Raw genomic sequence first — 13,423 nt, 5'->3', positions numbered from 1 at the left:
GAGGGATTACTGCACTGTTCTGAGGACACCCCACTGTGCTCATCCTCTGAGCGGAGAATTGCTGATGGCAATTCCTCTTGTGACAAAGCAGCATCTGTGGGGGTTCCCTCTTCACCTGTGTCTTCCCATCTCTGTGCGTGAGTGCAGGTGGCTGCAATCTCACGTGGTTTCCTCTTACCTGCCAGTGTTGGAGCTACCAAGCCCTTTTTGTGCACCCTGTGTGGCGACCAGAGCTACTGTCATGACCAGGATATGAGGATCTGCTGTTGCCTAGTTTCCCCCTGCAAAATACATGCTCAGATGCTGCAGTGGACGTTGGGTGTCTCAAGCTGCATCCTCTAATATACTGGGCTAGAGGGCATTGTAGACATCATCCGGGAGGTAACATAACACACATCTTCATTCTTCTTGAGAACTTGACTGATACTCTTGGTGAGTCTGAGCCATAGCTGACTGGCAGTCCTTTGTCAGTCTTTAACTGGCTAAATAAGAACATACTGAGCCACACCTGGTGGGAATATTCAGGTCCTCGCTCATTCTTGGGATCGAAGGGGAGACGATTGGGCTGCTGCTACTGTGGGGAGAGAGTTCACTGCCACTGCTGAGTTCTGTCCTGCACTGCTTCTCCTACTGTGGGTGAGCCTTTACTCCTAAGAGCGGTTGTTGATCTGGGACCTTTTCAACACCTGACCTCACTGGGAAGGATCCTCACCATCTACTTGGATGCCCCAGGGGAAAAACCCGGGACCCTGAGCCCCTCCGAGGGAGTGTCTCCTGGCTGCCACTGCCCAGTCCTGCTGATTGCTGCTGCTGCTTATGGACACCTTGAGTCTGCCCAACCCCTGCGGTTCCTGGCACAGCTCCTGAGCTTTTGCTACACTTTGTTTGCCAGCCTGGGTGTGCCTGCCTCTGCTGTTCCAGCTTGCTGCTCTGTGCTGCAGTCCATTCAGCTTCTCAAGTGCTCCTAAGACTGGCTGCCCGCTGAGGGTTTGCAAACGGAGCCCCTTCTCTCTGTCGCTCTCAGCCGCCATTGCCCTGTGGAGAGGCGGCTGAACTCGCGCCACAGCGCCCCCTGCAGCCGCGGGGGAATCATCGCACCCGCCCTGCCCAGCTGGGAGCCCCCAGCGCCCCTGCCGGCTGTGCCCGGAACTGCACCAAAGGGGAAAGTGCCTGAGGCCGAGAGACGGCTGCGACTGGGGCTGTGGTTCTGCTGGGGCTGGGGCTGTGGTTCTGCTGGGGCTGGGGCTGTGGTTCTGCTGGGGCTGGGGCTGTGGTTCTGCTGGGGCTGGGGCTGTGGTTCTGCTGGGGCTGGGGCTGTCGTTCTGCTGGGGCTGGGGCTGTGGTTCTGCTGGGACTAGGGCTGTGGCTCTGCTGGGTCTGGGGCTGTGGTTCTGCTGGGTCTGGGGCTGTGGTTCTGCTGGGACTGGGGCTGTGGTTCTGCTGGGACTAGGGCTGTGGTTCTGCTGGGGCTGGGGCTGTGGTTCTGCTGGGGCTGGGGCTGTGGTTCTGCTGGGGCTGGGGCTGTGGTTCTGCTGGGGCTGGGGCTGTGGTTCTGCTGGGACTAGGGCTGTGGTTCTGCTGGGGCTGGGCCTGTGGTTCTGCTGGGACTAGGGCTGTGGTTCTGCTGGGGCTGGGCCTGTGGTTCTGCTGGGACTAGGGCTGTGGTTCTGCTGGGGCTGGGCCTGTGGTTCTGCTGGGGCTGGGGCTGGGGTTCTGCTGGGGCTGGGGCTGGGGTTCTGCTGGGACTAGGGCTGTGGTTCTGCTGGGACTGGGCCTGTGGTTCTGCTGGGGCTGGGCCTGTGGTTCTGCTGGGGCTGGGGCTGTGGTTCTGACTGGGTCTGGGGCTGTGGTTCTGACTGGGTCTGGGGCTGTGGTTCTGCTGGGGCTGGGCCTGTGGTTCTGCTTCGACTGGGGCTGTGGTTCTGCTGGGGCTGGGGCTGTGGTTCTGCTGGGGCTGGGGCTGTGGTTCTGCTGGGGCTGGGGCTGTGGTTCTGCTGGGGCTGGGTCTGTGGTTCTGCTGGGACTGGGGCTGTGGTTCTGCTGGGGCTGGGGCTGTGGTACGACTGGGACTGGAGCTGTGGTTCTGCTGGGACTGGGGCTGTGATTGGGGCTGGGGCTGTGGTTCTGTTTGTTGCTACTGCTGTTGTTGTTTGTTTGCTTTGTTTTATGCATATATATATACTGGTAAAGAACTTTTATTCATTTTCCCGTCTCTTTCTCTGAAAGCCCCATAATTTCAAAGTTATAACAACTTGGATGGAAGGGGGTTGCATTTTCCATTCCAAGGGAGGTTCCTGCCTTCCTTGGAAGGCATCTGTCTTTCAAACCAAGACGGTGATTGTCAGTGGTATCGGAACCCAGATGGTATGGGGCAAGTGAAGGGCTTGAGGATAGCTGAGCAGATCCTGCAGAGCTAGTCGGGATTGCACAACTGCTGTTTTGGGTTTTGGATTCTACAACAAACCCCAAGCACAAATTTAGGCTGGGTGGAGAACGGATTGAGATCAGCTCTGGGGAGAAGGACTTGGGGATGTTGGTGGGTGAGAGGCTCAACCTGTCCTGGCAGTGGGCACTGGTCCCCAGAAACCCCCCTGCGCTGTGCTGAGCCCCCAGCATGGGCAGCAGTGGTGGCGGGATTCTGCATCTCTGCTCTGTTCAGAGAAGGTGTGGCTGCCCCATCCCTGGAAGTGTTCAGGCCAGACTGGGGCTTGGAACAACCTGGGATAGTGGAAGGTGACCCTGCATATGGCAGGGGGTGGAATGAGATGGGCTTTGAAGTTTTTTTCCAACTCAACCTGTTCTGTGATTCTCTCACCATGCAACTGTCTTTTAGGATTCACAACTGCTTTAGAGAGACAGGATCCACCTGACTAAATGTCCAGTGTACAGCTGCATAACCTTGTCACATGATGGGTGAGCAACTGGCTCATGAGTTGGGCACGATTCGTTGTAGTTATGGGGGGACATAAGGCTGACATCTGTCACGAATTGAGTTCCATGGGTCTGCAACCTCAGCCCATCATGAAGCCCATCTTCATCAATGACCCTTGGATGTAGGACTCAAAGGTATACTAAGAAAGTTTGCCAGTGATGGTAAATTGGGAGGAGCTGTCAACACCTGCAAGGGCAGGGAGGCCCTCCAAAGAAATACTGACAAATCGGAGAGATGGGAAGTCACCAACCATGTGAAGTTTAACAAGGGCAAGATGCTGCCCCTAGGATGAGGCAGCTGTGGTTGTGTGGATGGACTGGGGAATGAGAAGCTGAAGAGAGGTTACAGAAAGGGATCTGGGGGTTCTGGTCAGTGGCAAGTTGGATCTGAGTCAGCAGTGCCCTGGAGCCAGGAGGGCCAGCTATGTCCCAGGGGGACGTCAGGCACAGCCAGGCAAGGGAAGGGATTTGTGTCTCTCTGCTCTGCACTGGGGCAGCCCCACCTTGAGTTCTGGCAGCACTTTTGGGCACCACAGTGTAAAAAAGACACTAAGCTAATAGTGTCCAAAGAAGGGCCACAAGGATGGGGAAGGGCCTAGAGGGGAAGCTGGATGAGAAGCTGCTGAGGGCACTTGATTTGTTCAGCCTGGAGAAGGGGAGACTGAGGGGAGACCTCAATGCAGTCTTCAGCCTCCTCATGAGGGACAGTTACCAGTCTCTACACTCTTGTGACCAGTGACAGAGTTTGAAGAAACAGCATGAAACTGAGTCAGGGGAAGTTTAGCTTGGATATCAGAAGGTTTTTTCCCAAGAAGTGGTTGAGTGCTGGACAGGCTCCCCAGGGAAGTGCACACACCATCAAGGCTGCCAGAGCTCAAGGAGCGTTTGGGCAACACTCTCAGGCACAGTGTAGGATTGTTGGGGTGCCCTGTGCAAGGCCAGGAGTTGGACTTGATGCTCCTGAGAGGTCTAACTCAGCACATTCTATGATTCTATGGAAGTTTTTCTGGTGTCCTTTCACAGAAGCAAAAGCTGCAATTTTATATGGTCTGTACATTTTAGCTGTCTGATGTACCTTTCAAATAATCTTGCCTTCTAAAAAATATAAAGGCCTAGAGGACTTTGAGGTGCCCCATCCAGTTTGTATCACTGATTATATGATATATTATTTTGAGGTCAGGGAGAAGTCTTTGTCCTCTGAGGTAAGGAACAAGAGTGGAAGCTCGTTTCTGAACAGTTCACATTTCTGTAGTTCATCTGGTTTCCGATTCTTTGTAGCTTTGTAGTGGAAGAGCAGCAGAGTCAAAATGGGCCCTTGGGCTTGTATTCCACAAAATGTCTTCAAGTGTTTGAAAACATCTCCCAAAGCAGCAGTATTGGGAATAAGGGCAAATAGTTGAAGCTAAGATTCTAGGGTGTACTGATCTAGTTCAGTTTGTCTTTTGGGAAGGTTTGCATCTTTCAAGCATAGTATGTTTTGTCACAATGTTAATAAAAATGAAATATTTTGGTTGCTCAGTAATTGAAAATGTTCAATATAGAATTCTTAAACGGCAGAAATCATATCATACACCCTCTTTCGAAGAAACCTGTGTGTAACCTGGTCCTATGTTTCAGTTCTTTGATAGTCATTGGGATATTCTCATACCCAAATACTTTTTTTTTTTTCACCCCTTAGGTGAGCGGAATCAAGAGTCTCTATGAGTCTGAACTGGCTGATGCTCGAAGAGTTCTGGATGAAACTGCCAAAGAGAGGGCTAGATTACAAATTGAAATAGGAAAACTGAGAGCAGAACTTGAGGAGTTCAACAAAAGGTGAGGAGACTATTTGATTTTTTCTTTTGATTAGAATGGGCAGTGTTTGCTGTGGAAATGATGCTAATGATGCTTCTTAAAATGCCTTTTGGAAGTAGATCCATGAGAGGATACAGGCTTGTCAGAGGGAACATCCTTCAGCTTGTTGGTACAGCTGCTCAGAGCACATAATTCCAGCAGTATATACACAAGTGTATTTGTAAATGTAAGATGAATGTGATTTGAGGCTCAAATAAATGCCTATGTCTGCTTTGTCCTGTCATACCTCCCCTCATGTGAACACACGTGTGTGCAGCTGCTTGGTAAACTAGATTGAGAAAGAGATCTAGATTGAAATTGATCCATCCAGGGAGGGTTAATTCAAGATTTTTATTGTCTGGGTCACTGTATGACTGATGGGGTAAATGAATGAAAGGGGAAAGGTTGACCCTGAGCAGTTTGTGAATATGGAAGCAGTGTTGCCTTTGAAAAGACATGAAGCTACAATGTAAATGTGCTGGGAAAAGACCTTGTACTGACTAAATTTTTTAAAACTGCCGTTTTAGCTTGCATCACAGAGAATTGGCATAATAAACTAGTTCCTGAAGCCAAGTAGAATCCATTTTTTCAACTCTCATGGGAATTATTTGTAATCAGATATTGTTTAGCAGTAGAAGCTTCATTTTAAAATTAATATATGTGGTGGGAAAATCAGTTTTTGCTTCTAATTGAATTTTGGTACCTATTTTAATATATGAGATTTGGGAAATAGATTTTTTTCTGAGCAGATCATTATTTACATCACCTGTTTATCAATGTTGTTGGCCATAAAATAGGTTTTAATCTGGCAGTGCCACTAAGGCCTCCTGTAAGTCTCTCATCTCTCTTCATTTGCAACTAAGTGGTTGTAAAAGGACTTAGGTGTTTTCCTCCCTGCTTTTTTTTCTGACTATCTAGTTGATTTATGATGAAGTATTTAATGTTTTCTCTGTAAATCTGCTCTATTGCTGGATACTCATTTTCTATGCCAGACCCACTTTTTAAAGTCAGCCATTGAAGATATTTTTAGAATTTGCCCTAAAACAACTGTCCAAATATGAAATAGCGATAGTGTAAGCATCTGCATTTGAGTGAATCAGTGTAAAAGCCAACTGAAGCACAGCCAATACCACAGGCCTGCATGTGGTCAGGCAACCTGTGCGCTGGTGTCTGTGGATTCAATTAGCTCATCTTTTGTTAACCATGAAAAACCCCTCTGGTAAATAGGTCAGCTGTAAAACCCCTGAAGTGCAGTGAGGTGACTCCCACCCAGCCCTACTGGGATGTTCCTGTTGAGACTGTTTTTCCTCTTCAAAGCCTCAGGCCAGCAGTCTTGGCATTTATTTTGGATAGTATATTTTGCATGGCAGTTGGCATCATGTAGACTTTAAGGTCGTCTCTCTTGTCTCATGGTAGCAGGTGCTCTTCTTGCTTGGCTTTTAAAGCAGACTCGAGAAGAGAGCAACAGGAGTAACTGGGAATTTGGTGTACCTCTGGTGTTCTGCAAGATGATATTTCTCTGTTTTGATTAAGGTATCCCTGTAAGAAGTATCTTCACTTGGCAGGTAATGAGAATCCAGTTGTTTCCTGTTATTTAGACATTTCATACCCATAAGAGATTTTACAAATACCTTGTTGTAGAAAGTTGTCCATGTAAAGTGATGGAGGTGGTGTTTTCCCTTAGATCACCTCCCTCCTCTGTTGTCTGGACAGTTGCTCCTTACCAGTCACTTCAATTACCAATTCTACCAAACTAATTCCAACTTTTTGTCTTCTGTGATAGGTGAGGAAAAATACCTGGTTTTCTGTGTTTCTCTCTGTGTTTATAGTTCATAGCAGTAGAGTTGAATTCTTCAGCTTCAGAGTTTCTTCTACCAAATTCCTGCCAGTTCATTGAGATGCTTGTAATGTACTTGGAGTGTTCATGGGGTGTCTAGCTTGTGATGTCGCTAGATTTTAAATATGACTCTTGCGAGTGCAACTTTCAATTTTTTGTCTGATTTGCAGTGTTCACTTGACATCTAGCTAATTACTGAAGCTTCGCTGTCTATGCTGGCAGTCAGATGGTGCTTCTCTCAGATCAAACCTGCTTTGAGAACTGTAGTGGAAGAGTAGGTTATTGCATAATTTTATATTCACTACTGTTACCTCTGTCTCTCTTTCAAGCTCATGACAGAGGAGGGATTTAAGGATCCCAGGAGGGATCCCAAACACTGCCGTTCTGTTATTTGCTTGGAATAGGTTGGGTTGCTGGGACAGGAGATAATAGAGTTCTGTCAAGACATAGGATCACAGTCGACCTCCTGCTTTAAGAGCAGATTCCCCTTTTCTCCCGTAGCCTGGGTTTGTGAGCATGGAAGGCCCTGAAGGCGCTGAAGGCACACCAGGGAAGCCACAGGGTGTGGCTGGAAACAGTAACATCAGGCCTAGTTTGTGTCCAAAGGAGCCTGAGGCTGATCCTGCTTTTACTTCCTTTCTGGGGCTGTCAACTTGCACAGTTTCAGTTTCCAAAGCAGCCGACCAACCTGCATCGAGAGCCTTAGATATGAGGCACAAAGATTTGGGACAGGGCCTGTAGTCTAGGAAAGAACAAGGTTTTTCTGTCAGTGTAATGGGCCTCAGAGGAAGCACTTCTGCTTATTCTTTCTGTATCTTGTTCAGATACTGACAGATAAAACTACCTCAGGGTTCCATGTGAGTGCAAATTCAACTCCCAGGGTTTGGATTCTGGGGCACATATTTTGTTTAGTTTAGATTTTTTTTTTTCTCTTACTGTGTTACCAGTGTTGCAACATTTCCTGGGGGATTTTTACTGTTTGAGATAATTGGATATAATTTTGCCTAGTAAGTCAACAAGAAGCATCCCAAGGCTTTTTCTAGAGTAGTTTGTATTTGAATGGACCCAGGGTCTACTTAGTCTGCTAATCGATCTCTGCTAAAAGCCATTTGTCTAGAGAAGACAAGAATGTAACATGCATAGCAGCAGTTCTTTGGAATACTCTTCCAGTCTTCAGCAATTCCCATCAGCTAAGGGACTTCCTGATGTCTATTTGTATAATAGCCACCATGGGTTTGCATTTTATAGTGTGATCAGTATTCTGACACCAGCTGTTTGTGGAGTTCTTAGACACAGCAAGGGGATTCTGAGCTTACCTACATATTGTATGAACATGTTGTTCAGTCTGCCTGCTCAGTTTAATTTGTTCAATTATCCCTTTATTTTTGTATTCTCTTTAATGATGTCTTTTTTCAAGTGGAAACATCTTATTGCTTAGTTGCTTCTATTCCAGAAGCTGCTTTGTGCTTTCAATCAACATTTTATCCTCAAGTAATTTTTCCTGTTTAATGTATCCTCTTGGGAAGGAAAGTTGCAGAATTGGAACTTCAGCCAGTATTCAAGATGCTTTTGTAGCATAACAGGGTTCAGTGTCTTGTTCTGTATTTTATTTATGAATAATTTCTTAAACACAGTTGTATTTTGAGTGCTTCTGAGCTGCTGATGTGTGAAGAAGGCTAAGCTCCAGATAGTATTTTACATCAGACTCAGAGATGTCTCCCAAGACCCCAGTGAGTGGCAGGAGTGCTACAGAACTCAGAAGTGTTGGTGGTAACCAGATTTGCTGTGGCCTCTTTGGGCAGAGGTGAAGGCCCTCTCAGAGCCCTTCTGTGCAGGGTCCCTATCCCTGCTTACGCTCCTTGCCTTCCTTTACAAAAGCCAACTTGACTGAATTTTCAAATTCTTTTCTGTTTATGCATATGCTCACTACTTTTCTTCATTGATGCCTTTGTCTAATTTTACCTGTGCAATTATCAGAGAAGGATGTTGTGGGTGGACTTTATCAAAGGCCTTACAGAAGTCCAGATAGACAACATTCATAGCCCTTCTGCGATGAAGTGACTCCATCAGTAGACGCTGTAGAAGATGTACTGGATGTCTTGAATCGCCTCCCTGTGGTCTGTGTGCCTTAGCACAGCTTCTAGTAGGATCTGTTCCGTGATGTTCCAGGTACAGAGGTGTGCTGGCAGATCAGCTCCTGAAACCTTCCTTCCCACTCTTTTGAAAAAGGAGTCCAGTGTTTCCTTTTTTTCTGTTACCTGGGCCTTTGTCTGACTGCCATGAGTTTTCAAATGTCATGGAGAGTGGCTTGGCAGTTACATCAGCCAATTCCTCAGGGCTCTGGGGTGCATCTTGTCAGGTACCATAGACTTGGATGTATTCAGGTTTCTCAGGTGGTCACAAACCTAACCTTCTCTTAGAGTGTGGGCTCCTTTGCCTTCCAGTTCCTGTTTTGTGGTCCATCTAATGGAGAGGTTGCCAGTGAAGGCTGAGGCAAAATAGTTGTTGAGTACATCAACCTTCTTGTCTCTTATTACCACTTTTCCAGTCTTGTTTGTTGAAGAAGTACACTTGCTTTGACCTTACTTTTCTGACTTACATACCTGCAGAAGCTCTTCTTGTTATTCTTGGTGTCCCTTGCTGAGTTCAACTTCAGCTGCACTCTGGCCTTACTGACCCAGTCCCTACACAACCAGACAATGTCTCCATATTCTTGTCAGGATACCAGCCCATGCTAATACTGCCTCTTTGTTATCTTGCCTCTTAGTTTCACCTGCTGGTCTCAACTCATCCATGCTGGTCTCTTGCCTTCCAGTCCTGGGGGGTCAAGAGCTCTTGTGCTCCAGAAAAATTCCTAAAAGATCATCTCTCTTGTCCCTGAGCGCAGTTTCCCAGGGGATGCTATTGACCAACTCCTTGAACAGTAGTCAGTTTGCTTTCCTAAAATTCATTCTTCATTACTCTTCACTTGGCCCATGTCTGATAGGACTGCAGACTCTTGGACTGCATGATTGCTGCAGCCCAGGCTGCCTCCTGTCTTGACATCACTGATTTGCTCACTTGTATTGGTGACCATCAGATCCAGTATCTCATCCCATCTGGCAGAGCTGTTTACTACCTGCTTGACAAGCTATCCTCAGTGCTCTCTGACAGCCTCCTCAATTGCTTTCAGCTTGCCCTGCTACTGTTCCAGCAGATGCTGGGATGGTTGAGGTCCCACAGCAGGATGAGTCTTTGAGTGCAGTCTCTCTGATTCTTACCTATAGGCTTTCAAAATGTTTATGGCTGTTCTATAGAGACAGCCCTTCACATTCAATGCAGTTCTCGGGGAGGGCAACCCCTCCGCCCCTTCTTCCTCACCTGTCCCTTCTTGATAGCCTGTAGCTGTTGATAGTTGAAGTCTTGTCATGAGATTCATCCCACCAAGTTTCACAAACAACTAGGTCACAGCTTTCCAGCAGCACAGTGGCTTCCAGCTCCTCCTATTTATTGCCCACCCTGCATAGATTGGTGTAGAGAAACAGCTGGACTGTTGGCTGTATCATCTTAGATGAATGCCCCTTAATTTCTTGGAGGGATTTCACATGTCCTTCCCTGTTCGCTCCTATTATCTCCGAAGCCACCAGCTTATTGTTTCCATAAGACTTCCAGAGTACCCACTGGAAACTGAAAGTTAAACTGGGGCATAAGGGACGCAAGGGGCAAGAAGCACTTCTTTCTAATGAGAAAGAACAACCAGCCAAAATGTGTGGTGCAGTTGATGCACTGAAGGGAAGGGATGCCATCTAAAGAGATCAGGACAGGCTGGAGAAGTGGGCCTGTGTGAACCTTATGAAGTTCAACAAGGCCAGTTGTAAGGTTCTGCTTGTATGTTAGGTCATTCCCATCACAGACACAGGCTGGGTGGAGAATGGATCAAGAGCAGCCCTGAGGAGAACAAAATATAAATGGATGAAAAACTGAATTTGAGCTAACAATGTGCACTTGCAGTCCTAAAAACTGATCCTATCCTGTGCTGCATCAAAAGAAGTGTGGCCAGCAGATCAAGGGAGGTCAGGCACACCTGGAGTACTGTGTGCTGTTCTGGGGACCCAACATCAGAAGAATGTGGGACTGCTAGAGTGAGTCCAGAGAAGGCCACATGTTCTGGTGTTCTGAGGACTGGAGCCAGTGTGGGAGAGCTGGGAGTGTTCTGGAGAAGAGTAGGCTCCAGGGAGACCTCAGAGCCCCTTCCAGTGCCTAAAGAGGCTCCAAGTGAAGGGAGGGGGCTTTATACAAGGCAGTAGTGGCAGGACAAGGGTGAATGGCTTCTTACTGACATAGGGCAGCGTTACATAGGATAGTGGAAAGAAATTCTTCCATATGAGGGTGGTGAAGCACTGAATCATAGAATCATGGAATATCCTGAGCTGGAATGGACCCACAAAAAGCATCAAGTCAACTCCTGGCCCTGCACAGACACCCCAAAATCTCACCCTATCCCTGAGAGTCTTGTCCGAACTCTTCCTTGAGCTTTGGCAGCCTCGGGGCTGTGATCATTCCCTGGGGAGCCTGGTCAATGCCCCAGCACCCTCTTGGGGCAGAACATAATATCCAACCCCTGGAACAGGTTGCCCCGAGAGAAGCTGTGGCTGCCCCATCTCTGTGGAAGTGTTCAAGGCTGGATGGGGCTTGGAGCCAGCCTGGTCTCATGGAAGGTGTCCCTGCCCATGGGAGAGGTGAAACAAGATGAGATTTAGGATCCCTTCCAGCCCAACCCATATTGTGATTCTGTGTATTTTACAACATCTACAATACATACATGTATGAATGTAAATTTTTTTCCTTTGAACCAAGTTCATAACTAGGTTCATAAAGGAGTTGGGTAGTTTCACTTTATAAAAAGTTAAATATATTTAGGATGTTTGAACGCCATTTATATGATGTAAGGAACAGCTTAATTTTTAGTTTAAAGAAGTTTGTATCAGGAGTAGGGACATGTTTTTAAATTGTTTTAAAACAATTAAAATATTGTAAAAATAGCCGTTCTCATATCATTCTGTAGCGTGTATGGTTCTATCCTTTATGCTGTGTAATGTGTTTGTGTTTTCATCTTTAGCTGTTTGACAAAACTTTTGACCACTGGAGGGAGGGAATAAGTGGATGAGGTGTGGATGGGAACAATTAATTTACTGGTGAGGTGCACAACACTTTTTGGGTAGAACACCACCCTCCCACAAGACTGTTGAACCAGACCTGGTGAAGTGAATAAGGTCCATTCATTGACAGCAGAGGTTGATGGCATGGTTAAGGAAAATCTCCTTAGTGTCTGTTCATATCTTCACCAGCATCATTTTTCCCCAGTCAAGCCAGGTCTGAAGGTCAGTATCTGTCAGCTGCCATCATTTTGCTTACTTTAGCAGTCTTCTTCTGGAGCTGCACACTCCCAACTCTGCGAAGGTGAATGTCATGTTGTGGCTTCCTCTGCCGACTATCTACCCCACATATAGGGACAGGACAACGGGGTGTTGTGGCAGACTGAAAGGCAGTAGGTTTAGATTTGATATTAGGAACAAATTTTTTCCTGTGAGGGTGGTGAAGGCCTGGCATGGGTTGCCCAGAGCAGTTGTGGCTGCCCCATCCCTGGTAGTGTTCAAGGCCAGGTTGGATGAGGCTTGGAGCATGATGGAGGTGAACAAGATGGGCTTTTCAGGTCCCTTCCAACCCAAACAGTGCTGTGTATCTGTGGTAACTGAAACATTTCCTTTAAGCACACTTGGCTCTTTCTGGAAAAAATGAGCTCTCAAGAGTTACCCTAACTTGGTGTTCCTTGAAGCATTAATACATCTCACGAGGTTGATTGACTTCTTGTAGGAACTTTTTTAAATCTCAGAGACCCCCGCAAGCAGCTGTACCTTTGTAAAAGTTCTGTCACATTTTTGCATGAAGGCAATAAACCAGGCTGAAATGATAAGTGATAATAAAAATTAAAATGGCTTGCAAAGTTGTAAGTGTCCTTGAGGGGGCCAAAGTTACTTAGCACTGTCAAGAATTCTCTATGGTTCTTGTGTCAAGCTGTACATCAAACAGTTCTATTCATTCTCATCCCGAGAAGCAGTTGCTTGCTGCCTGGCTTCTGCAGGCGTGAGGAAGCAGGAGGCTGTGTGAGCACATACTGCTGTTCCTGCTCAGAGTGAAGTAGCATTTGCTCTTGGTGTCCTGCACAGGCAGAAGGCTCCCAGGTCTGAGTGGTTGTGGCACAGGTAGAGCGGTTGTTTTACAACATGTGTAACATAGCGGTTTGTGACCTTCTGATTACTGCTAAATAACTGTCTTTCAAGTAGAAGCCTTGTTTTGTGTGTGCCTCCTGCAAGCTGCTGAGTTTGAAGACACTGCACATATGTTGCAGAACAGAATTCACAGTGACAGATTGGACCGATGATAAGAAAAAATTGTTATGGTTAAATGAAAACAAATTCCAAGGTCTACAACATGAAATACAGAGAGAAAACACAAGCTGAATGCATCATAAAATAAAGATGTCAACTTAGAAAAAGATGCACATCATGCTGAACCATGTAAAGAAATATATGTAGCGCACACCAATACCCCATAAGGGAGGATTTTTGTAGAATAATTCAGGTAAATCAGAAATTCAAGACAGTACAAGTGATGAGGAGTTTGGGAACCAAGCTTCAGGATGTGGACCGGGCAGCAAGATTTGTTTAGCTTAGAACAGTGTTTTTCAGCTTGGTTGGTTTTTTTTTTTTTTTCCCTTTTTGCAAACATAGGGGGTTTCTCCATGTTTGGAGTTGCAAGTTGAATACAGAGCTTTTAAAAGCC

General features: G+C 46.7%; 1 protein-coding gene across 1 annotated transcript in view; it reads left to right on the top strand.

Annotated features, from left to right (window-relative positions):
- The window catches only part of LMNB2 (lamin B2), a 35,349-nt gene that overhangs the window by 3,709 nt on the left and 18,217 nt on the right, over positions 1–13,423 (top strand). The window contains exon 2 of the mRNA XM_040086457.2: positions 4,610–4,746. Within this exon, the coding sequence (XP_039942391.1) occupies positions 4,610–4,746 (137 nt within the window). The remainder of the gene's footprint in view (positions 1–4,609; positions 4,747–13,423) is intronic.

The sequence above is a fragment of the Hirundo rustica genome, chromosome 26 (genome assembly GCF_015227805.2).
Source record: "Hirundo rustica isolate bHirRus1 chromosome 26, bHirRus1.pri.v3, whole genome shotgun sequence".
In the NCBI taxonomy this organism is placed as follows: domain Eukaryota; kingdom Metazoa; phylum Chordata; class Aves; order Passeriformes; family Hirundinidae; genus Hirundo; species Hirundo rustica.
This window is presented reverse-complemented; position numbering and strand designations above follow the sequence as displayed.